Consider the following 27320-nt stretch of genomic DNA (forward strand, 5'->3'; position numbering starts at 1 on the left):
TTTCTCGATGTTCCGTCTGATTAATCTGATTATAATTGAATGTATGCATCCTTATTTAAATAAATATTCCATAAGATGGCTGCAGTGATTTTTCACTTGCAATTTCTACCCACAACTAAATTATAATTGCTGCTGTGTCTTGACTCTTAGACTTTATTAAGCCTCATTTTATCCATGAGAATTGGTTTACTTGAGCAAGGCAGTCCTGCTCAGGTTCAGTTGTTTAATTTAACCAGCATCGCAGGCACTGGCTGGATCATCTGAAAATTACTAACCAATTAAAGCTATACTCTGCAGCTTACTTCCCCGTCAGATACATTGTGTATCATTTTTAAACTTGAAGATCATGTCATGAGAGCACATTTTTTTCTGATTTTATGTTAAATATATTCCTATTACTCCTAATGCTATGATTCAAAAACAAACATGACTAGCCATACTCATTCCACACTAAATGAAATGGAAAGTAATTGGGGAACTGTAACAGAGGGATTCTGAAGACTTGGGCTGGAGTTCTGGGTGACTTCTGTTTTGAAATAGAAAGCAAAAACTCAAATTTGTGTTTTAATGAAGGAATAGCATCAGGTCCAAATGTGGGGTACTCTTGTTTGTAATAGGAATGAGGAATCATCTCATCTCATTATCTCTAGCCGCTTTATCCTGTTCTACAGGGTCGCAGGCAAGCTGGAGCCTATCCCAGCTGACTACGGGCGAAAGGCGGGGTACACCCTGGACAAGTCGCCAGGTCATCACAGGGCTGACACGTAGACACAGACAACCATTCACACTCACATTCACACCTACGGTCAATTTAGAGTCACCAGTTAACCTAACCTGCATGTCTTTTGGACTGTGGGGGAAACTGGAGCACCCGGAGGAAACCCACGCGGACACGGGGAGAACATGCAAACTCCGCACAGAAAGGCCCTCGCCGGCCACGGGGCTCGAACCCGGACCTTCTTGCTGTGAGGTGACAGCGCTAACCACTACACCACCGTGCCGCCCAAATGAGGAATCAATTTCAGTGAATTAGAATAATTAATTGAAATTGATTTCTCATTCCTATTACAGAAAAAAGATTTTTGTGAGAGAGCTGTGTGCCCTTTGTCACCGGTTCTGTTCATAATCTTTATGGACAGAATTTCTAGGCGCAGCCAGGGGCCGGAAGGAATCCTGTTTGGGAACCACAGGATTTCATCTCTGCTGTTCGCAGATGGTGTTGTCCTGTTGGCTTCTTCAAACCAGGACCTTCAGCATGCACTGGGGCGGTTTGCAGTCGAGTGTGAAGCGGCTGGGATGAGAATCAGCACCTCCAAGTCAGAGGCCATGGTTCTCGACCGGAAAAGGGTGGCTTGCCCTCTTCAGGTTGGTGGAGAAGTCCTGCCTCAAGTGGAGGAGTTTAAGTATCTCGGGATCTTGTTCACGAGTGAGGGAAGGATAGAGCGTGAGATCGACAGATGGATCGGTGCGGCCTCCGCAGTGATGCGGTCGCTTTACCGGTCCATCGTGGTGAAGAAGGAGCTGAGCCAAAAGGCGAAGCTCTCGATTTACCGGTCGATCTACGTTCCGACTCTCACCTATGGTCATGAGCTTTGGGTAATGACCGAAAGAACAAGATCGCGGATACAAGCGGCCGAAATGAGTTTCCTTCACAGGGTGGCTGGGCGCTCCCTTAGAGATAGGGTGAGAAGCACAGTCACTTGGGAGGAGCTTGGAGTAGAGCCGCTGCTCCTCCACATCGAGAGGAATCAGTTGAGGTGGGTCGGGCATCTCTTTCGGATGCCTCCTGGATGCCTCCCTGGGGAGGTGTTCCAGGCATGTCCCCCCGGGAGGAGGCCCCGGGGAAGACCCAGGACACGCTCGAGGGACTATGTCTCTTGGCTGGCCTGGGAATGCCTTGGTGTTCTTTCCAAGGAGCTGGCCAAGGTGTCTGGGGAACGGGAAGTTTGGGCTTCCATGCTCAGACTGCTGCCTCCGCGACCTGGTCCCAGGTAAGAGGAAGAAGATGAGACGAGACGAGATGAGCTGTTTGAGATATTGGTGTTTGTAGATAGATAAAGGGGAAGTTGAAGAGAGGGTGGCACAGTGGTGTAGTGGTTAGCACTGTTACCTCACAGCAAGAAGGTTCTGAGTGGATAGCTTTGTCAGTTGGTGTGATGATGCCCATCTCATTTTAAATGTAGACAAAACTAAGGAACTAATATTTTATTTTAAAAAGGAAAAAAAAAAAGAGGTAGTCCCTACATTTATTAGAGGTCATCCAGTAGAGGTAGTTTCCTCATATGAATAACTTGGTGTCCATTTAGACAATAAACTAGACTGGAAGGAGAACAGCAGAGTTACCTTCAGGAAGGCCCAGTCTAGACTGTTTTTCCTTAGAAAACTGAGATCATTTGATATGGGCAGGCCTATTTTAAACATGTTTTGCCATGGGATTATGGCAAGTGTTCTTTTTTATGCTGTTGTGTGTTGGGGCGGTAGCCTAACAGTTGAGGACAGGAACAGGCTTAACAAACTGATAAGGAAAGCAAGTTCCATCACTGGTTCATGCCCAAGTTCTGTGGAGGAAATCCTAGAACAGAGGGTGATGAGGAAGATGAGGAGTGTGATGTCGAGGGATGACCACCCCTTGTACAGCATGCTCACTAAAAGTGGTAGGAGCCAAAGGCTCCTTCTACCGAGATGCTCTACAGAAAGATTTAGGAGGTCCTTTGTTCCTACAGCAATCAGACTTTATAACGAGCTGTTTATCATTGTTGTTGTGATTTATGTTGTTGAGATTGCTGTGAATATTTTGCCCTTTCAGTGTCTGTTCTGGTGCATACTTATTTATTTGTTGTTGTAGTGTATGTTGTACTGTGCCCTGTCTTAAGTGTCAACTGTCCTACTGATGTATGTTGTTGTGTGTGGTTGCTAGGTAGCAAAAGAATTTCCCCATTGGGGATTAATAAAGTGCAATTCAATTCAAACCTCATGGCTGAGGGGGGCCTTTCAGTGTGGAGTTTGCATGTTCTCCCCGTGTCTGTGTGGGTTTGCTCCAGATCCCCCCCCCAATCCAAAGACATACAGGTTAGGCTAATTGGTGGCTCTACATTGACTGTAGATGTGAATTGTTTGTGTCAGCCAGGATTGTAGTACTTGAGTCCAGGACTCTGACTTGTGTCCTAATTTTAAGGACTTGTGACTCGACTCGGACTAGAGCACTGATGACTCGGTCTTGGACTCGGACTCGTGCATTAACTGCGTTAGGACTCAGAAAATGGAGACGAGGACTCGGATTTTTTCTTTATTTTTTTGATAACATGCCATAATAATTTGGCATAAGATATTTATATCTACATTAATTTTGTACTAATTTCGTGTAAGAGTAATAGTCACACCTGCGTGCCTTAGTACATGCATCAGATGGACTCTTGGGTGCGCTCCGGACAGTGTGTGTGCCAAGCGGACTCTCGTGTGCGCGCCGTAAATGACTCGCACCTGCACAGGATTAAGGCGCAAACAGCGCACCTATATAAAAACTGTGAAAACACACTTACTTTGCGAACTATTGAGTTGCGTTGCTGACACGTTGCTGAGCCTTATTTCCTTGTTTGGTTTCCTGATCCCTGATTTCCTGTTTCTTGTCTCTGATTCTGCCGAGTCGACGATAGCCTGTTTGTGCCTCACTTGACCTATTGCCTGTTTCACTGTTTTATGATTTTGCCTGCTGTTCTGGATAGTTTACCTGTCTTCACTTGTATTAATTAACACACCTTCTGCACTTACATCCATCTCCCAACCATCTTTGACAGAATACTTCGCACTCCCTGATAAAGAGAATGCACATTCACCTGTTCATACGTCAGGTTAAGGAACAAACTAATATTAATGGCGCTAAAACAGCCACCGTCAAATGGTGTGGTTGGAGTGTTGGACTTGACTCGGACTCGACAGTGGACTCAACTCGGATTCGACTCAAATTTTTTTTAATGACTTGGACTTGACTCAGACTTGAACACTGGGGGCCCAAGACTGGACTTGGACTCAAGGTTTAGTGACTCGACTACAACACTTGTGTCAGCCGTGATGATTTGGTCACTTGTCCAGGGTGTACCCTGCCTCTCGCCCATAGTCAGCTGAGATAGGCTCCAGCTTGACAGTAACCCTGCACAGGATAAGTGGCTATGGATAATGGATGGATGATGAACAGATGTTGAGGACATGAAGAGTGGCCAATTGCTGTAAAATAATTGTTCTAAGGAGGGCTGACAGTGCCTTTACCCTGATAAACATGCCTGATGCAACAGAGGAATGGAAATGCTCCCTCAGCTTTTGGTTATGAGTCCTTTGAGTGTGGATAAAAGAGTAAGGTTTGTAGTCCATAGAGTTCACAGTTTCATTTGCTGGTCAGAGTACAAATTTCAGGTGTAGTGCATGGTTGACTTAGAGTCTGGAGACAGAAATCTCGGTTTCTTGGTCGTTAGCCTGTGCTACTTGCTCTTGATAGCACTGGTTTGACTGCTAGAGGTTGAGAAGGCCTTCAAGAAGGTCAAGAGCGATACATTTTTGGTCCCTCCCACAGTAAATCAAAATCTGATTGGTTAGTTCATCTCTCATTTCCGACATAAACATACACTGCCATGGCCTTCTGTCCCGGCAATGAAGTCCTAACCAATGAGTGAGCCAGCTCTAAACTCTTCTCAGCCTAGAGACAACAAACAAAAAAATCTCACTGGATAACTCGATTTTAATGTTTTCAGGACAGGAACCCTTTCATTTCTGAAGCAGATTTGATAGAAAATGAGATCAAATTAGAATTAGAAGCGAATAATTAAAATGAAATTATGAAAGCAATGAAAGAAATTAAATATAACATTTGAAATGCTGATTTGTTTGGGCCTTCTCTGAACTCCTAGAAGACCCTGATGGTTCCCATCTGCTATATGGTCGGTGCACTTTTCATGCTATGAAATACTCTCAGAGTACTTCCAATTACAGAATCCTTCAACAAAACCATGCTTCTTAGTGGAAAAGAGTTTACAGGTCAAATAAAACTTCATTTTGATGGAGGAAAAAAACCCGAACCAATCTTTTGAAATGATCTGTCTATTTGGTAAACACTTACTATTGTCCTTAGGTATTAACTTGAATGGTAATGGATCTGTTGTTTTATCAGACCAGTCATCTATATTCCTCATGCAAACTCTGTCTGGGACTCATGGTAGTGTAAATGGTAGCATCATCTTGACTTGGTGGAAATGGTGGCAAGACTTTGATGCTAGTTTTCACTTCCTGTGCAGCAGTTAACTCCGATTGTGGTTTATTAGGAAACATTTGAAGAGACTCAGCTATTACTAGCCTCAGTGCACCTGCTGCTTCTCATAGCTCACTTGTAAATACGATGTCGTTAGGTGTTTGAGTGCTATTTCCATGTAGGAGAATTGATATTTCCCAGTTTCTAACACCACTTGAACACAGCGTTTCATTAGTACCATATACGTGAAGGATTTTAGTAATATTTCCATAAAAAGTAGTGATGACTATTATCTATGAAAACAAAAAAGGAAAAAATAATGCACTCCCAGAATAAGTATTTAAAAAAGCCTTTATTAGATACTAGCTACAAGCCGACACGTTTCAACAACAAAGTCTTCATCAGACTGACCTGAGAACCTGTTTTTTTTCTTCTTTTTCTTTTACAGATATTCTCAGAGGCCCAATCTGATGAGCACCCAACACTTTGACTAGAATGTTTAGAATTTTTCAGACCCAGGGAAGCATTCCCTTTCTATTTTTTTTTTTTTACTATTATCTGAGTACAAGTCAAAAGTTTAGACACAGCTTCTAACTCAATGGTTTTTCTTTATTTTTAATAAAAGACGCTTCCTGTCTTAAAGTAATGCTGGATGACATTTCTGTTTACTTAGTTGAGCGGTTCTTGACATAATATGGATTACTACAGTTGTGGAATAGGGCTATTTACTGTATTTTTATTTACTGTTGGATCTCAGATGCATTAAGAAGGCAAGAAATTGCACTAATTAACTTTTGACGAGGCACCTGTTAATTGAAAAGCATTCCATGTGACTACCTCATGAAGCTGGTTAAGATAATGTCAATAGTGTGCAAAGCATCATCAAGGTAAACGGTGGCTACTTTGAACAATCTAAAATATCAAAAATATTTTGCTTTCTGGGCGACACGGTGGTGTAGTGGTTAGCGCTGTCGCCTCACAGCAAGAAGGTCCTGGGTTTGAGCCCTGTAGCCGGCGAGGGCCTTTCTGTGCGGAGTTTACATGTTCTCCCCGTGTCCGCGTGGGTTTCCTCCGGGTGCTCCGGTTTCCCCCACAGTCCAAAGACATGCAGGTTAGGTTAACTGGTGACTCTAAATTGACCGTAGGTGTGAATGTGAGTGTGAATGGTTGTCTGTGTCTATGTGTCAGCCCTGTGATGACCTGGCGACTTGTCCAGGGTGTACCCCGCCTTTCGCCCGTAGTCAGCTGGGATAGGCTCCAGCTTGCCTGCGACCCTGTAGAAGGAATAAAGCGTCTAGAGATAATGAGATGAGATTTTGTTTTCTCACACTTTTTTTGTTTACCACATAATTCCATACATGTTCCAGATGTTATTTCATAGTTTTGATGTCTTCAGTATTGTTCTACAATGTAGAAAATAATCAAAATACAAAAAAACCGATGAATAAGTAGGGGTGTCCAAACTTTTGACCGGTTCTGAATATCTGAATGTTTAATACAAGGAAAAACAGTCTGGCATTTCAGTTTCATTTGGTTTATTGAAAGAAATATGTTAATTTTTTTTTATTTTTATATAAATTCAACCATTAATGCTTCACACAATCAGGATCTGTAGCTGAGCTTTCTGGAGTGATCTGATATGGACTAAGAGACTAATCGGATGGCCCCCCCAGTATTCTCCGGCTGTAATTCTGTGATTTATAATGTCAAACTCTCTCCACTATCATTGTTACAGTAGTTTTCAATTTCACAATGTCCATTCTTCCATGAGCTGGAAGTAAATGAAATCACTCTGGCAAGTGACCTGGAAGTACAGTGCATCTGTCTACACATTCAAAATTCAACAGCAAGTCAGCTGCCTTTGCGCCTCTATCCTTTGAGTGCAGCATGCAAATAAAATGTGCACAAAGGTAAATTTGTCTTGTATTATATGATCACCATCAGCATCATTTTCATGATTATTATTAATAATATTAACATTATTAACATAGTTATTTATGTTTAAAAAAAATCAAACATATATATTTTCATCTACAGTTTTTTTTTTCTTCTGCATTTCAAAGCATGCCAAGGAAATGACAGATTCTGCATAGTGCCGGCTATATGAGTGCCAAGAATCAGTTCCTTTACAAGACTCTCCTATGTACAGTACATGAGAGGGCGAAAAAGAGCAATCCAGTGTAAATACATTACCAAAATAAATTAAAACCAAGACTAAAAAATATATACATACCTAACAGTTGTTGGAGAAGTAGATATGTGAAAAAAACCAAAACTAATTATTTACATCTTGCAAGGTAGGGGGATCTGTAAAGTGCACAGCAGTACACTAAACAAAGAACAAAACACAAGGATAGTGGTTACATAATAGAGGAGGCCACAAGTTTACACGAGAACACAAGATGGTGCCACACACACGGTTATGTCAATATTACGGTGATAAATGCTTTCCCATTATGAATAAATTTGGAATATTGAGTTCCAGTGGTGTATATGCTGCATTGTCTGTATATCTAAACCTTGTTAAAGAGCTTGCGTTACCCGGAGAAGAATCCAACGAAGGCTAAAAAAACATTTCTTGCCAAGAAAGCAAGCTATCAGAAGTTTGTGACTTTTTCTAACAGCACTCTCTCTGTAAAATACATTCAGATTTTGAAACAAACTCTCACACAAAGACAAGCCACACTGTTGGCAAGAAAAATCAGTGCCAATGCAGTTGATACTTTGGTTGTTCTCTAAAATGCAGCATTCGGAAACATGAAGATCCAGTTGTACTGGAGTTGTTGCTCTAATCACATGGATGTCAGCTATAGTTACATACTGTATGTTGGGAGCAGTATTCATAAAACATCTCATGCTAATACAAGATAATGAATTGCACTTGTTTATAGCCAATGAGTAGAAATGAGCCTTGCTGCACTTGGATCACTGCCGGCTCCTTTATCAGCTGTGCGCTGAACGAAAGACAGTATGGTCTGCAGTCTCCATCATGTTTTCCTCAGTTGTCATCCCATGTAATTATAATAACCGAACGATATTAGAAAACGGTGTAGAAGACTGTTGGTGACGATCAGCAACTTTGATTTCGCCTCCCTTTCTGAATATTTGTCAGAAAATAATCTCTTGGAAAATTATGGAATTATTTGATAGCTATAAAAACCAATTTACATTTCAAACAGTAATAATAATAATAATAACCCACTGACCATAATGCCTTTTTTTTTGTCAGATAGTGTTACTGTGTGTTATAGATGCTTGCCAGGAGCATGCAACACAACAGTTCCCAGAGCAAAATGTTCTGCTACCTGAAGAATCTTATGCAGCAATCTTCATCTGTATGGAGCTGCTAAGCTTATTTTTAAATGTGCTGGCTGTACAGTGCACGTCAATTGCTGTACTGTATGCAATTCAATTCATTATTAACTTCACTGCATATCTCACACACATAAATACATATACATATATTTGGGGAAAGCAAGTGATTTTTTTCTGCAGTCTTATCCCAAAAGAGAAATAATATATTACAGTGAGGTTGTGGGTTTGAGGGTTAAGTATTGCTAATAAACCAGGACGTCCCTAATAAATATAAGTATAAAATCTAAATTTGTTTAAACTTTTAACTAATGCAAACTTGGACAAACATTTGAACACCACCTGACATCATGCAGGGTTTAATATAGACACACTTATTATGCTTACTTTATCAATTAAGCCACACTATAACCTGCAACGCACAAAAAGTTGATATGTTCAGTTATGTCATGGCTTTAGACACATCCGATTTCCACCCTAATGCAAACCAGCCGATCCAGTATGTGCTTGCTTTCCAATATGCCTTCAACCACAGACATGAAGGGAGAAAGAGGCAGCACGACAGGACAGAACAGACAGATCACACGAGGTGTTTCTGTTAGGCCAGCTAACACTAAAAAGTTCAGGAAGTCTTTTAGTATTTTTTTCCTTTTTTTTTTTTTACTTTGGAAGCGCTGCGGACATGATATAGATAAAGATTCTGCAAAATTTCAGTGCAAGACATGATGGCTACTTCGATTATTATTTTCATTATTATTCCTATATATATTAATCCAATACTGGATAACAGTAGTAAAGGGACAATTTGAACATGGACACAGTCCTTTGGGTGGATTCTGCTTTTTTAACAAAAGCCGAAAAGGGTGAACAATGTTCCACACCCTTCTTCACCCGTACTGCACTTCATGTTCGTTTTAATGTCAGCTTGTTAATGTTTCCACTAGTCTTGAGGACATTTAGAGCGCAGATTTTAAACATCCTCACGTTTTACTCAGTGAATTCTGGTCTTTAAGTCTTGTAGATTCGGACAGTGGCAGTCCTCCTCCAGATCCAGCATATGCATGTGTCTTGTCTCATCCCTCCTTTCACACCTAAAAACTCAGTGCTAAAACAGGAATGAAAGGAAAAGACCCACCCTGTTCCCTCCATGAGATACGTGCGGAAGAGAAAGAGAGATTGAATGGCTGAAAAGTAGTGACACAGGCAAGAAAATGAAGAGCCTCATCCCATCTGTGTTTGCTCTCTTCATTCATTGTTTCTTTATCCTCCCTCATTCCCTCCCTCCCTAGCTCCCGGGATCAGAGCTGTGTCTTTGCGGTGTCCGTGAGTCCAGAGGGGTTTGTGGTTCCTGGAGGGAGAAACGCCGCTGGGTGTTTGGGTCTGGAAGCTCAGCGTTGTGGTCCAGACTGGACAGAGCCTGCAGGGGGGTGGCTCCTGGGCTAAGTAAGGGCTCCGTCATGAACTGGAGAGACTCACATGACTTGGCAGGTAATTTCTCAAAGTCCTGAGGGTCCAGAATCTGGATAGAGCAGACGCAAAACAGGAATTAGCAATTAAAAGCTGACTATAAATAAAGACTAAATTTATATTTAACCCATTCATATAGACCAAGTGGACACTTTATTAGTTACACCCATTTTATACCAAAACGCACTGGCCATTTTATCATGTAAACCTACCACACTGTAGGTGTACAGTTCCTGAATGTAGCCCATTTGTTGCTATGGACAACTTGTCACGCCCTCTCTATATTCTATATAAATGGAAATAACACAACCACAAGACCACTCCTGAGATATTATTTGGGTATCAAGTAAGAATACACTGACTTTAAAAATCTTAGCAATGGTTACTGCATGGGGTGGCACGGTGGTATAGTCGTTAGCACTATCGCCTCACAGCAAGAAGGTTCTGGGTTCGAACCCAGTGGCTGATGGGGGCCATTCTGTGTGGAGTTTGCATGTTCTCCCCGTGTCCGCGTGGGTTTCCTCCGGGTGCTCCGGTTTCCCCCACAGTCCAAAGACATGCAGGTTAGGTTAACTGGTGACTCTAAATTGACCGTAGGTGTGAATGTGAGTGTGAATGGTTGTTTGTCTCTATGTGTCAGCTCTGCGATGACCTGGCGACTTGTCCAGGGTGTACCCCGCCTCTTGCCCATAGTCAGCTGGGATAGGCTCCAGCTTGCCTGTGACCCTGCACAGGATAAGCGGCTACAGATAATGGATGGATGGATGGATGGATGGATGTTACTGCACCTCATGCATTCAAATCAGTGCTGTATATACCAACATGTGGCTTGATGGGGTAAATGGGAACACAGATGTGCAAAATATTGTGCCTTCAGGGCCATGATATAACAAAAAAATATTATACAGAAGCATTTTTTTCATCAATATAGAAACAATGTACTGTAAATACACAATACATGATAATATATTAGGGGTAGTGGTGACTCAGTGGTTAAGGCTCTGGTGGTTAAGTAGTAAGTGGTTAAGGTTAGTGATCTGAAGGTCAGGGGCTCTAGCCTCAGCACTACCAAGCTGCCACTGTTGGACCCTTGAGGAAGGCCCTTAACCCTCCATGCTCCAGGGGCGCCATATCATGGCTGACCCTGCGCTCTGACCCCAGCTTCCTCACAAGCTGGGATATGAAAAGAAAATAATTTCACTGTTCTGTAATGTACTGTATATGTGACAAATAAAGGCTTCTGATTAAAAAAAAAAATCAAAGTCCAACAGTGGTCCTTCATGTCGGTTTATGTTCTTCAGTGCTCTTTCTGTACTTCAATATTCCTTTAACTAAAGGTACAAAAGATGTACCCTGGAGTGTGGCAACCTCAGGGATAGCCACTTTCATTCTATCCACATTCACTGGATATGAGCAATCGTGTGCTCTGATTGGCTACTCTACTACTAGGCTATCAGCTCATATTCTGTGAGTAGCGAAAAACAAAATGGCGGAGCACGTTGCTGAACCAACCGAGGACGAAATAAAAACGCTCCTCAAAAACAAAACCCCCCAAAATATAAAAAAGCAACAAAATATGGAATGAAAGTATTTGGTGGCAAGAACATATCTTTTTTTTTTTTTTCAAGAATTATTATAGCATTTTTCACAAATCGCTCCTGTCATTTCGCTGGTTTGTTTACATTCTAAGCGGAAATTATTTTGTCGGACGTTTTGTATAAAGTTTTTATTCATCAAATGTGCAAAAAAATCAAAATAAAAATGCTCTGTTTCTCAAAATTCAGTGAATGTGAATAGAAGAAAGCAGTTACTCCACTCAGTCTTGTCATACATGGCTTATATCAGCTCAGATATGACTTGATTTCGTGGAATAACTGTTAAATAACTTACAATCTTTAAAATAGTTTTGCATACTTTTTATGATATTGTAAGGGATGTTCCATGCAGGACTACATAATGTGCAAATACAGCATGTAACCATTTATGTGTTATGGAGAACTGGGCAAAAGTCTTAGGCACATAAAGAAATTAAATGTTTCTACATGAAAAATATGATAAAGAGCAGCAAACAATACTAAATCAAGCAAAGTATTTGACCCTTTGCTAAAAAAATAGTAGTCTCAGGTACACTTTGTGCAGTTTTAAGTGAAACATCTGTTAAGTTTTACTGATCATCTTTGCAGAACCAGCCACAGTTCTTCTGGAGACTTTGACTGTCATATTTGCTTCTTATTTTTGCATGGAAAACACTGGATGAAATTCCTGCTCAACAAGTACACATGCATAATATGCTACTTTATACAATATCTTAGTTTTTGTATCTGGCAGCAGTGGCGGCTGGTAGTCTTTCAAACAGGGGAGGCTGGTCGGTTACGATATTTCCAGATTTTAAAAGAAAAAACATCAATTTTGCCCATACTCTTGCCTCTGATCTGGCTGATTGTTGGCAGGGTCACAAACTGTGAAATAACAGGTTCTTTTGGCCCATTAGCCTACTGTCCAATATACATGATGGTGGTGTTGGGGGGGATATTTTAACATTTTATATTTTAAAATTGCGGCATGTTGTTTACAAATTGATCATTATTGAAAGCAGCTCTTTGTCAGGAACCTCAGCAGTAACAGCAGAGTGTTCTGGAATAGGCACAAGCACTGACCTTGGGGAGCCAAACATAGAGCTGGGTGCCACACATTTCATTCAATGACACTTTCCCTATATTTTACTTATTTTCACTGAGAAATGTTTTATTGACAATTTTGATAACCCTTCACTTTTAATCCAGGTCTGTAGTGTAAAATGTTCTCGGCTGTGTTTTTGTTTAAAAATGTTTTCCAAATTGTAGCTGTGTTTAATTCATATCCAGAAAAAATATATATTCCAATATAATATACTCAGCATAAACATTTTAAATAGATTCTATATTTTTGGTCCATCCATGACATATTACTAAAGTAGCCTATTTACTGTTGTTGATGTGGGTCACTTGCTGTTAGCCAATTCACTTTCTCGTACCAGGAGAGCTGAAAGGAACGAGTATTATTCCCTACCTTTTTCACCAAGTCAATTTGAGGCGTTGGTCTACCCTGCTCTTTAATTTTAATTTTTTCCTCGAAAGGAAGACTGGCAAATGGCTTCACCAAAATTAAATCAGCAATGCTTGGCATCTGTGCGCAGCTTTCTTGCTAGCTGACCAGCCCCCTCAAGTTCAAGTTCAGTCACTCAAATAAACGAAATTTCTGGAACTAAGATAGCAAACTTGACAACACTATATTTACACTTTATTTACAATGAAAATATATACAAACTAAAAAAGCTGGTAGAAACCGTATGTAATGAATGAAATCGAAATGTAAGCTGATCTCTTACAATACACCACAGCACTTGCGAATCCGCATGGGACTGAACTGAAATTCACCACTGCCTGTCTATAGTTGAAACGAGCTGTGAATCAAAGAAAATATCCGGCCGCTTTCACCAATCACCAGTCTCCTCGCGGAAACTGCCATGTCCTTCCCATGTGAGGCTCGGAGTCCGTGGGTGGGCGTTTTCGCAGTATTTGTCCAATAAAAGCTTCGTCTTGCATTTTGAGATTGAAAAGCGCATAGCTCCCAAATGCCATTGAAGTCCACTGAGGCTGGGCTGCATCGCGCTGTCACGAGAGGGAAAAACTCACGCACATATTAAAGTTATAAGGGAATGATTTCGCACTGTAGTGGGTTGAGCACATATATTTCTATGATTCTGGATCTGAAATAGCAATGTTATAAGGTCGGCTATAACATAAGCCTCGCGCAATTCATCCTACACGATGTTCGTCATTTTTAGAGGAGGCTGAGTCTCCCTCGTTGTCTTAGAGCAATCGCCCGTGCTGGGCAGATATGTACCTGTGAGATTGAGGATAGTCTCTCAGACTCCATAGGTGTGGCAGTCTGGATGAGGGACTCTTCAGGACCTGGGCTTGAGCCGAGGTACAGTGATGCCTGGGGAGGTGAGGACACTGTGCTATAGGATGGCGGCACCATCGTCATCTGCCTCTGGAGCAACTGCATGATTGCACTGATGTCTGTGGACATACGAGTCTCCAACCTGGATAACACATACATACACACTTTTGACAATTATTTTCTCTTGAAACTACAACCCCAAATCAGAAAAAGTTGTGATGGTATGTTGAAACTGAAATTAAAACTGAAAACAATGATTCCTAAATAATCTTTGACCTGTATTCCACTCAAAACAATACAAGAACACATTATTTGATGGTTTACCTCATGAATTGTATTTATTTTTCTAAATAAACACTTTCAATTTTGATTCTTGCAACACATTTTAAAAAAAAGTTGAGACGGTGAATCATTTACCACTTTATAAAATGTTGCCATTCCTTCTGACAATGCTTAAAAGATATTTAGGGACTGAAGACATCAAGTGATGAAGTGTTTCTGGTGTTATTTTGTCCCATTTTTCCTGCAAACAGGTCGTAAGGTGTGGAAAAGTATGAGGTCATTGCTGTCATATGGTTCGTTTCAAAACACAGCCCTGTGATGACCTGGCGACTTGTCCAGGGTGTACCCCGCCTCTTGCCCATAGTCAGCTGGGATAGGCTCCAGCTTGCCTGCGACCCTGTAGAACAGGATAAGCGGCTACAGATAATGGATGGATAGAATTTACCACACATTTCCCTATTGGGGACAGAGGGGACAGGCACCCTCTTCTTCCACAGCCATGCCTTTGTAATGTGTGCAGAATGTGGTTTTGCATTGTCTTGTTGAAATAACGTACTTTTCTGCATTAATGCTGCCATCACAGAAGTGTAAGTTACCTTAGCCAAGGGCACTGACACAACCCCATACCATGGCAGACCCTGGCTTTTGGACTTGTTGCTGGTGACAGTCTGGATGGTCTTTTTCGTGTTTGTTCTGGAGCACAGAACTGGAATACTGATTCATCTGACCACAGTACACATTTCCACTGTGTGATGGTCCATCCCAGATGCCTCAGAACCCAGAGAAGTCAAGAGTGCTTGCGGACACTGTTAATATAAGGCTTCCTTTGTGCACAGCAAAGTTTTTAGTGGCATTTATAGATGTACTGTAACTCCATATTGTAGTTCTTGGCAAATGTTTGCCAAAGTAATCCTGATCCCATGTGGTAATATCAGCTATAGATGAATGATGGTTCTTGATGCACTGCTGTCTGAGGGATCGGAGCTCACGGGTGTTCAGCTTAGGCTTGTGCCCTTGTCCTTTATACATCAAAATTCTTAGACTTAGACAAAACTTTATTTATCCCCGAAGGGCAATTAGAATTCCTCTAGATTCCTTGAAACGTTTAATGATATTATGCACTATAGGGGGTGAAATATCCAGATCCCTTCCTATTTTTCTTTGAGGAACATTGTTTTTAAATATTTCAATAATTTTTTCACACATTTGTTGACAACTTGGAGATCCTTGGCACATTTTTTGCTCCTCAAAGACTAGGTCTTTCCTGGATAGTAATTTTGCATCAAATCATGATTATAATCACCCGTTGATGTCACCTGTTTCAAATCACATCATTATTTAATTGTTTCATATCATTAACAGCCCTAAATTGCCTTCATTACAACTCTTTTTGGAACGTGTTACAGGCCTGAAATGCAGTAATGGATATATATTAACAAATGAAATGAAGTTGACCAGACAAAACATGAAACATCTTGGGTTCATACTGTCTGCAATGAAATAATTTTCTTTTTTATTTGCCTTTTCCATCCCATCCAAACTTTTTCTGATTTGGAGTTGTAGTTCTAAGTAGTGGCGAGTAGTGGAATTTGGATATAACTGTATATGAATAGATTATTCAAATTGCACATGTAATGTGTTCAAAATGGATACAAATACAGATATGAATAGGAGAAAAAGAGGCACACATATATGGTATTTGTTTGCTTTATTTATTAATTTTTTAAAAAAAGGTAATGTCGAGAAAGGTTCACAGACCATCTGGTTCACAGACCCACCGTCCTGTGGGATGCAACAAAAGTCATGTTAGGTTTTTACTTTCATGTGAGCATGAATGAGTGGTCAGATATGAAGCTTGTGGGAAGAAAGAAAGACCACCATGAATGTGCTGACATGCAGTGTCTTGTAAAAGTATTCATCACCCTTGGTGTTTGCCCTGTTTTGTTGCATTACAAGCTGGAATTAAAATTGATTTTTTGGGGGGTTAGCACCATTTGACTGACACAACATGCCTACCACTTTAAAGGTGCAAATTGTAGTTTTATTGTGACACAAACAATAATTAAGATGACCCCCCCCCCCCCCAAAAAAAAAAAAATCTGGAGTGTGCATAGGTATTCACCCCCTTTCGTATGAAACCCTGAAATAAGAGCTGGTCCAACCAATTCACTTCATAAGTCACATAATTAGTTGATTAAGATCCATCTGTGTGCAATCAAAGATTCACATGATCTGTCACATGATGTCTGTATAAATCAACCTGTTCTGGAAGGACCCTGACTCTGCGACACTACTAAGCAAGCAACATGAAAACCAAGGAGCCTCCAAACAAGTCAGAGACAAAGTTGTGAAGAAGTATAGATCAGGATTGGGTTATAAAAAATATCCCAAACTTTGAATATCCCACGGAGCACCATTAAATCCATTATAGCAAAATGGAAATCATATGGCACCACTACAAACCTGATAAGAGAAGGCCGCCCACCAAAACTCACAGATTGGGCAAGAAGGCATAAATCAGAGATGCAGCAAAGACACCAAAGATCACACTGAAGGAGCTGCAAAGATCCACAGTGGAGATAGGAGCATCTGTCCATACGACCACTTTAAGCCATACACTCCACAGAATGGGACTTTATGGAAGAGTGGCCAGAAAAAAGTAACTGCTTAAGAAAATACGTTTGGAGTTTGCCCAACAGCATGTGGCAGACTCCCCAAACACATGGAAGAAGATTCTCTGGTCAAATGAGACTAAAATTGATCTTTTTGGCCATCATGGGAAACGCCATGTGTGGCGCAAACCCAACACCCTGAGAACACCATTCTTACAGAGAAGTATGGTGGTGGCAGCATCATGCTGTGGGGATATTTTTCATCTGCAGGGACAGGAAAGCTGGTCGGGACTGAAGGAACGATGGATGGCACTAAATACAGGGCAATTCTGGAGGAAAACCTGAGTCAGCCAGAAGTTTGAGACTGGGATGAAGGTTCACATTCCAGCAGGACAATGACCCTAAACATACTGCTAAAGCTACACTAGAGTGGTTTAAAGGGAAACATTTAAATGTCTTGGAATGGCCTAATCAAAGCCCAGACCTCAATCCAATTGAGACACTATGGCATAACTTGAAGATTGTTGTACACCAATGCATCCCATCTAACTTGAAGAAGTTGGAGCAGTTTTGCCTTGAGGAATGGGCAAAAATCCCAGTGGCTAGATGTGCTAAGCTAATAGAGACATACCCCAAGAGACTTGCAGCTGTAACTGCAGCAAAAGGTGGCTCTACAAAGTATTGACTTGGGTGGTGGTGGTGGTGGTGGTGGGGGGTGATTGAATACCTATGCACACTCCAGATTTCTGTTTTTTTTTTATCTTAATTATTGTTTGTGTCACAATAAAACAATTTGCATCTTTAAAATTGTAGGCATGTTCTGTAAATCAAATGGTGCTAACCCCCCCAATCCATTTGAATTCCAGCTTGTCATGCAACAAAACAGGACAAACAGCAAGGGGGATGAATACTTTTGCAAGACACTGTATCTGGGTATTTTTTGAGTGTTTCGGGGAGCGTAGTGGTAGGGTTATTTTTTTAATTAAACCCCCCCCGTCTGGATTAAATCATACCAATTTCTGGATTTAATGCAGATAAAGATATTTGAAACTCTAAACAGATGTAGATACATATGCGGTCCTGGTGTTACACCCTTAGTAGGGAATAAATAATTCTCTCAAAAGTCTCCAAAGCAGTTTAAACATGAGCAATATCTGAATTCATGGCATCTTTTAATGGGCACATTGTATTATATTCATGAAAGCAGACCATGGTACATCATACTGGGGTCTTTGTTTTACTGAGCTTATGTTGATTTGATTATCAGACTTTAAACAAATTGATATGATCATTGCTGGAATTGTGTCATTTAATTACACTGAGACATCTCTTGAAGAATAGTGCATTTTCTCATTAGCTTTGGGTTAATGGCATGTAAAATATGAGAAGGTTAGAAGTGAGTCATATTTTGATCTGTAATATTAAGATGACATTTTTGCAAGTACATTTCTGGGACAAATTCTTCAACATGCCAATTACTGAGTAATATAGAGCAACTACAGAGCTAGCATAAATACATATTATGTCCTAGGTCCCTTGCTTTTCATCATCTATATCCTTCCCCTGGGTCACATCCTCCGTCAGCATGGCTTATACTTCCACTGCTATGCTGATGACACACAAATTTACATTCACACTAAACCCTCTCATCCACTCCCCCTCTCACAATTGTCCACTTGCCTGTCTGATATTATAACCCCGATTCCAAAAAAGTTGGGACAAAGTACAAATTGTAAATAAAAACGGAATGCAATAATTTACAAGTCTCAAAAACTGATATTGTATTCACAATAGAACATAGACAACATATCAAATGTCGAAAGTGAGACATTTTGAAATTTCATGCCAAATATTGGCTCATTTGAAATTTCATGACAGCAACACATCTCAAAAAAGTTGGGACAGGGGCAATAAGAGGCTGGAAAAGTTAAAGGTACAAAAAAGGAACAGCTGGAGGACCAAATTGCAACTCATTAGGTCAATTGGCAATAGGTCATTAACATGACTGGGTATAAAAAGAGCATCTTGGAGTGGCAGCGGCTCTCAGAAGTAAAGATGGGAAGAGGATCACCAATCCCCCTAATTCTGCGCCGACAAATAGTGGAGCAATATCAGAAAGGAGTTCGACAGTGTAAAATTGCAAAGAGTTTGAACATATCATCATCTACAGTGCATAATATCATTAAAAGATTCAGAGAATCTGGAAGAATCTCTGTGCGTAAGGGTCAAGGCCGGAAAACCATACTGGGTGCCCGTGATCTTCGGGCCCTTAGACGGCACTGCATCACATACAGGCATGCTTCTGTATTGGAAATCACAAAATGGGCTCAGGAATATTTCCAGAGAACATTATCTGGGAACACACTTCACCGTGCCATCCGCTGTTGCCAGCTAAAACTCTATAGTTCAAAAAAGAAGCCATATCTAAACATGATCCAGAAGCGCAGACGTCTTCTCTGGGCCAAGGCTCATTTAAAATGGACTGTGGCAAAGTGAAAAACTGTTCTGTGGTCAGACGAATCAAAATTTGAAGTTCTTTATGGAAATCAGGGACGCCGTGTCATTCGGACTAAAGAGGGAAGGACGACCCAAGTTGTTATCAGCGCTCAGTTCAGGAGCCTGCATCTCTGATGGTATGGGGTTGCATTAGTGCGTGTGGCATGGGCAGCTTACACATCTGGAAAGACACCATCAATGCTGAAAGGTATATCCAGGTTCTAGAGCAACATATGCTCCTATCCAGATGACGTCTCTTTCAGGGAAGACCTTGCATTTTCCAACATGACAATGCCAAACCACATACTGCATCAATTACAGCATCATGGCTGCGTAGAAGAAGGGTCCGGGTACTGAACTGGCCAGCCTGCAGTCCAGATCTTTCACCCATAGAAAACATTTGGCGCATCATAAAACGGAAGATACGACAAAAAAGACCTAAGACAGTTGAGCAACTAGAATCCTACATTAGACAAGAATGGGTTAACATTCCTATCCCTAAACTTGAGCAACTTGTCTCCTCAGTCCCCAGACGTTTACAGACTGTTGTAGAGAGAAAAGGGGATGTCTCACAGTGGGAAACATGGCCTTGTCCCAACTTTTTTGAGATGTGTTGTTGTCATGAAATTTAAAATCACCTAATTTTTCTCTTTAAATGATACATTTTCTCAGTTTAAACATTTGATATGTCATCTATGTTCTATTCTGAATAAAATACGGAATTTTGAAACTTCCACATCATTGCATTCTGTGTTTATTTACAATTTGTACTTTGTCCCAACTTTTTTGGAATTGGGGTTGTAGTAACTGGATGACACACAATTTTCTCAAACTCAACCATAACAAGACCGAAGCCATAGTCATTGCCACTCCAACACTGCTGAAGAAGTTAAATCTTGCGCAGTTCTCCATCCCAGGTTACTTCACCACCATCTCCTCTGAAGTGAAAAACCTGGGGGTCATCATTGATTCAGTTCTTTCTTTTGATTCACACATAAAACACATCACTAAAACAGCATTTTTTCATCTCAAAACTATCTCCAAACTCTGTCCCTCACTCAGCCTCCCCACTGCAGAGACCCTAATTCATGCCTTCATCACCTCCAGACTTGATTACTGCAATGCCCTGCTCATTGGGCTTCCAAGTAAATCAATAAACAGACTACAACACATCCAAAACTCTGCAGCTAGACTCCTCACCCATACTAGACCTTGGCATCACATCACACCCATCCTCCATCAGCTACACTGGCTTCCTGTTAAATTTCGCATCCACTTCAAAATTCTCCTCCTTGTTTACAAGGCCCAGCACAACCTAGCACCCACCTACCTCTCTAGTCTTCTCACTCCATACTTACCCATCCGAAATTTACGCTCCTCTGATACACTCCTCACTATCCCCTCCACAAATCTCCGATCTATGGGTGATAGGGCTTTTAATGTGGCTGGCCCCAAACTCTGGAACAGCCTCCCACTTTCATTGCGTCAATGCACCTCCCTTTCATCTTTTAAAACCATGCTCAAAACTTATCTTTTTACCCTTGCTTTCTCATCACAATGCTGAATGATTGAGGGTATTATTTTATTAATAATTTTTTATTTTATTATTATTTTTAATTGTATTGCTGCATCATCTGTGTTTTTTACTTTGTTGTTGATTCTGTGTCATGCTTCTGTGCTTTTTAACTAGTTCTACTTTGACTTTTACTTACAATTTTTACACTTTTTGTAAAGTGTCCTTGGGTACCTTGAAAGGCGCTCCAAATAAAAATTATTATTATTATTATTATTATTATTATTTGAGACCACTTGGCACAATCCTGCTTTGTGTCTTGACTCCCATGGCAACAGTACTATATGTTCTTTATTATTGTTTAAGTTCCTGTGTGTGTCCTTATTGTGTCAGTGACTTTGGTTTTTTTTTCTTGAATAGAATTCAGCTGGGGGCGGCACGGTGGTGTAGTGGTTAGCGCTGTCGCCTCACAGCAAGAAGGTCCTGGGTTCGAGCCCCGGGGCCGGCGAGGGCCTTTCTGTGCGGAGTTTGCATGTTCTCCCCGTGTCCGCGTGGGTTTCCTCCGGGTGCTCCGGTTTCCCCCACAGTCCAAAGACATGCAGGTTAGGTTAACTGGTGGCTCTAAATTGACCGTAGGTGTGAATGTGAGTGTGAATGGTTGTCTGTGTCTCTGTGTCAGCCCTGTGATGACCTGGCAACTTGTCCAGGGTGTACCCCGCCTTTCGCCCGTAGTCAGCTGGGATAGGCTCCAGCTCGCCTGCGACCCTGTAGAAGGATAAAGCGGCTAGAGATAATGAGATGAGATGAGAATTCAGCTGTGCCTCATTTTACTTCTATCATTTGTGTGTTTAGAGTTTCTAAACACACACACACACACACGTACGTACGTCTTTGGGTGGGGAGAGGGTGAGAGGGTGAGTTAGTTCTGTGCCTCTGACCTGTTGAGTTGTGTCTGCAGCACGTCCAGCCTGTTCTCCAGTTGGCTCCGCTGCTGTCTTGTGATGCTGTGTAACGGGGTGTTGTGCTGTGGTGGTGGTGATGGGAGATTACAGCGGGGCAGTTCCTGATACTGACGACCCCGACTCTCACCCCAGAAACTAAAGATGTTGGATACGCCTGAGAGTGCACCTAAGGGATTGAAAATGTTGTAAAGTCATGTTTAGGAAAATGTGTATCAAATATAAAAAAACTATAAAATTTTATTTATTTATTTATCACTGGCATGCATCAATAAACTTTAAGTACTTGTTTCTGTACTTAAAGGAGATAGGCAGAACCATGGCCTCACTTTTTGCTTATAAATGCCTTGAGACCTCAAGAATGGCATACGAATAGTTTTAAGCATGAACAATAAATCATCTAATTTTTCTCTTTAAATGATACATTTTCTCAGTTTAAACATTTGATATGTCATCTATGTTCTATTCTGAATAAAATATGGAATTTTGAAACTTCCACATCATTGCATTCCGTTTTTATTTACAATTTGTACTTTGTCCCAACTTTTTTGGAATCGGGGTTGTATTTCACAGAGCGGTGAACCCCTCCCCATCTTTACTTCTGAGAGACTCAGCCTTTCTGGGATGCTCTTCTTATACACAATCATGTTACTAATTTGTTGCCAATTAACCTCATTCATCTCATTATCTCTAGCCGCTTTATCCTTCTACAGGGTCGCAGGCAAGCTGGAGCCTATCCCAGCTGACTACGGGCGAAAGGCGGGGTACACCCTGGACAAGTCGCCAGGTCATCACAGGGCTGACACATAGACACAGACAACCATTCACACTCACATTCACACCTACGGTCAATTTAGAGTCACCAGTTAACCTAACCTGCATGTCTTTGGACTGTGGGGGAAACCGGAGCACCCGGAGGAAACCCACGTGGACACGGGGAGAACATGCAAACTCCACACAGAAAGGCCCTCGCCGGCCCCGGGGCTCAAACCCAGGACCTTCTTGCTGTGAGGCGACAGCGCTAACCACTACACCATCGTGCCGCCGCCAATTTACCTAATTAGTTTTTTTTTATCATTACATAACTTTTCCATTTTTTTTCCTGCACATGCCCCAACTTTTTTTTTGAAACATGATGCTTGCATTAAATTCAAAATATTTCAAAAAACAATAAAATTTCTCAGTTTCAACATTTTGATATGTTGCCTTTTTACCATTTTCAGTGAAATATAGGGTTTCAATAATTTGCAAATAATCGCATTCTGTTTTAATTTACACAGCCTCCCAATTTTAGGAACTGGGGTTGTATGTCTGCAAGACTGTAGGGTTGATTTCTCTAATTTCCCGATAATTTTTTCCCTTAACCCTTTTTCTATTGTAATTTAGGATAAAATACATTTATAGAGAAAAGTGAGGAGTATGTGAATAGGTAGGAAAGACATATACAAATTAAAGTGGTGCTTGAAAGTTTGTGAACCCTTTATAATTTTCTATATTTCTGCTTAAATATGACCTAAAACATCATCAGATTTTCACACAAGTCCTAAAAGTAGATAAAGAGAACCCAGTTAAACAAATGAGACAAAAATATTATACTTGGTCATTTATTTCTTGAGGAAAATGATCCAGTATTACATATCTGTGAGTGGCAAAAGTATATGAACTTTTGCTTTCAGTATCTGGTGTGACCCCCTCGTGCAGCAATCACTGCAACTAAACGTTTCCGGTAACTGTTGATCAGTCCTGCACACCGGCTTGGAGGAATTTTAGTCCGTTCCTCCGTACAGAACAGCTTCAACTCTGGGATGTTGGTGGGTTTCCTCACATGAACTGCTCGCTTCAGGTCCTTCCACAACATTTCGATTGGATTAAGGTCAGGACTTTGACTTGGCCATTCCAAAACATTAACTTTATTCTTCTTTAACCATTCTTTGGTAGAACGACTTGTGTGCTTAGGGTCGTTGTCTTGCTGCATGACCCACCTTCTCTTGAGATTCAGTTCATGGACAGATGTCCTGACATTTTCCTTTAGAATTCGCTGGTATAATTCAGAATTCATGTTCCATCAATGATGGCAAGCCGTCCTGGCCCAGATGCAGCAAAACAGGCCCAAACCACGATACTACCACCACCATGTTTCACAGATGGGATCAGGTTCTTATGCTGGAATGCAGTGTTTTCCTTTCTCCAAACATAACGCTTCTCATTTAAACCAAAAAGTTCTATTTTGGTCTCATCCATTCACAAAACATTTTTCCGACAGCCTTCTGGCTTGTCCACGTGATCTTTAGCAAACTGCAGATGAGCAGCAATGTTCTTTTTGGAGAGCAGTGGCTTTCTCCTTGCAACCCTGCCATGCACACCATTGTTGTTCAGTGTTCTCCTGATGGTGGACTCATGAACATTAACATTAACATTGTATGCATACTTTTTTATATATATATATATATATATATATATATATATATGGCGGCACGGTGGTGTAGTGGTTAGCGCTGTCGCCTCACAGCAAGAAGGTCCGGGTTCGAGCCCCGTGGCCAGCGAGGGCCTTTCTGTGTGGAGTTTGCATGTTCTCCCCGTGTCCGCGTGGGTTTCCTCCGGGTGCTCCGGTTTCCCCCACAGTCCAAAGACATGCAGGTTAGGTTAACTGGTGACTCTAAATTGACCGTAGGTGTGAATGTGAGTGTGAATGGTTGTCTGTGTCTATGTGTCAGCCCTGTGATGACCTGGCGACTTGTCCAGGGTGTACCCCGCCTTTCACCCGTAGTCAGCTGGGATAGGCTCCAGCTTGCCTGCGACCCTGTAGAACAGGATAAAGCGGCTACAGATAATGAGATGAGATGAGATGTGTGTATATATACAGAGTCTACCTGTAGTGTGCAATTTTTCCGAGCCTCTCAATAAGGCAATTTTTTTCTATACTTTTTCACGGTAGATAATGCAAATCGCCCATTGTATTTAATCCTTCATTTGTCTAATTTTTATTTCAGTTTTATTTGTTATCTGTTTGACATTTTCTTGCTACTGTAACACATGAATTTCCCGGATGTGGGATGAGTAAAATGAATCGAATCGAATCGAATCGAATCGAATCGAATCTAATCTAATCTAATCTAATCTAATCTAATCTAATCAACCAATGTGAGAGCACCTTCAGTTGCTTAGAAGTTACCCTGGGGTCCTTTGTGACCTCGCCGACTATTACACGCCTTGCTCTTGGAGTGATCTTTGTTGGTCGACCACTCCTGGGGAGGGTAACAATGATCTTGAAATTCCTCCATTTGTACACAATCTGTCTGACTGTGGATTGGTGGAGTCCAAACTCTTTAGAGATGGTTTTGTAACCTTTTCCAGCCTGATGAGCATCAACAACGCTTTTTCTGAGGTCCTCAGAAATCTCCTTTGTTCGTGCCATGATACACTTCCACAAACATGTGTTGTGAAGCTCAGACTTTGATAGATCCCTGTTCTTTAAATAAAACAGGGTGCCCACTCACACCTGATTGTCATCCCATTGATTGAAAACACCTGACTCTAATTTCACCTTCAAATTAACTGCTAATCCTAGAGGTTCACATACTTTTGCCACTCACAGATAAGTAATATTGGATCATTTTCCTCAATAAATAAATGACCAAGTATAATATTTTTGTCTCATTTGTTTAACTGGGTTCTCTTTATCTACTTTTAGGACTTGTGTGAAAATCTGACGATGTTTTAGGTCATATTTATGCAGAAATATAGAAAATTCTAAAGGGTTCACAAACTTTCAAGCACCACTGTAAATCCAAATATTACAACCATAGCTTCCGGTTTTGTTTCATTTCTTTGCCAAACGTTCTGCCTTGGAAATCTTACCTGACAGAGCATTGCAGGTGTTGCCTGTTTTAGGATCCGCTTCCCCCTCAGGGTTGTCATTAAAGACCACAGAAGTGCCTTGGGCTTGAGAGAGCTCCAATATTGTTGTTGGCAGATTGGAGCGAGTATGAACAAGATCCTCCCTTTCATCGCCACTAGAGTGGGAAGAGCTTGAACTCCGAGGCCCTTCGAAGTCTGGTTTTAGTCCCTCGTTCTGACTACTTCTGACCTGTTTCCTGTTACGTCGCACTGGCTTCTGGTTCTTCTTGAGCTCTCCTGCATCTGCATCATCTTATAAAAAGACAAAAACAAACTGATGCCTTACCAACACAACAGTCTTAAACTTCAAGGAAAAATAAGTTACAGATAAAAATGAGGGCAATTGATCATTATCACTGCCGATCTCTGAACAGTACCTTTTTCTGTTCGTCGTCGGAAGGAAAGCTTTCGTTTGCGGAGTTTGTTAAAGCCAATATTGTCCGAGTCATCACTGCTTGGAGACCCAGGAATCATGTTGGTCTGTGATCATAAGGCACGTCATTATTGTGACACTTTAGCAAAACCAACAACTACTGACAAAATTCACGAAATAAAACAAATAACATTGATAAGAGCATTTGCTTTTTTATAACTTCATCACATTCCACATCACCCTGTTACCTATGCTTTTAAAGTTATGATCTGCAGACAAGGATTGTGTGGTTATATAAGCACACTTTGTAGCCAAAAGTTTGTGGACACCTGACCATCACTCCCATATGTGCTTGTTGAACATTCCATTCCAGATTTAGCCTCCCTTTACTGTTATAATAATCTCCACTATTCTGGAAAGGCTTTCCACTAGATTTTGGAGTGTGGCTGTGGGGATTTGCACATTCAGTGACAAGAGCATTAGTGAGGTCAGGCACTGATGTTGGGAAAGGAGGCCTGGGATACAGTTCGTGTTCCAGTTCATCCTAAAGGTGTTCAATGGGGTTGGTGTCAGAGCTCTGTGCAGGCCACTCAAGTTCTTCTCCTGAAATCTTTTCAAACCATGTTTTTATGGCACTCATGCTGTGAACAGAGGCATTGTTATGCTGGAACAGGTCTGGGACTCTTAGTTTGAGTACAGGGACATAAAAAGTCATCCTATATAATTGTGTCCTTCCAAGTTTGTGTCAATATTTTCATATTCATATGATGGTTAGCTGTCCACAAACATTTGGCTCATGATTGGATAGCTTGATTAAAGAGAGAGAGAAGAGTTATTTGACTATATAAGGATATTACTCAGGAGCAAGGACTTACATCTCTCAGGTTAAAAGTGATCTCCAGGTTGCTCCAGAAGTGATCTGAGAACTCTGGATACATGTCAAGAACCTCCAGAACATCCTCTCTATGGATCTTGTGCAAGTCGCAATAGGTGAGAGCCCTGACATCAGCATTGGACTTGCCTGGTCGAGCATACAGATTGATGGGCTCACCAAATATATCATTCTTTCCTGTGGAAAATGAAGTATATCATATCAATATAGGGAAAAATGTTACGTGTATGCATAGTAATGTTTGTTGTTCATTTCTGTTGGGAAAAAATAGTAATATATGATTTGTTTATAAGTTGGATACATATTTAGTGATGCAAAGCTACTAAACTTTTTTTT

General features: G+C 41.1%; 1 protein-coding gene across 1 annotated transcript in view; it reads right to left on the bottom strand.

Annotated features, from left to right (window-relative positions):
* Positions 1-9684: 9684 nt before the first annotated feature.
* Positions 9685-27320, bottom strand: part of kcnh2b (potassium voltage-gated channel, subfamily H (eag-related), member 2b) — a 500674-nt gene continuing 483038 nt past the window's right edge. The window contains exons 10-15 of the mRNA XM_060922448.1: positions 26968-27161; positions 26097-26199; positions 25681-25971; positions 21802-21991; positions 13901-14102; positions 9685-10067 (exon numbers count right to left, since the gene is read on the bottom strand). Of these exons, the coding sequence (XP_060778431.1) occupies positions 9834-10067; positions 13901-14102; positions 21802-21991; positions 25681-25971; positions 26097-26199; positions 26968-27161 (1214 nt within the window). The 3' untranslated portion in view covers positions 9685-9833. The remainder of the gene's footprint in view (positions 10068-13900; positions 14103-21801; positions 21992-25680; positions 25972-26096; positions 26200-26967; positions 27162-27320) is intronic.

Source organism: Neoarius graeffei, chromosome 5 (assembly GCF_027579695.1).
Source record: "Neoarius graeffei isolate fNeoGra1 chromosome 5, fNeoGra1.pri, whole genome shotgun sequence".
Lineage (NCBI taxonomy): Eukaryota > Metazoa > Chordata > Actinopteri > Siluriformes > Ariidae > Neoarius > Neoarius graeffei.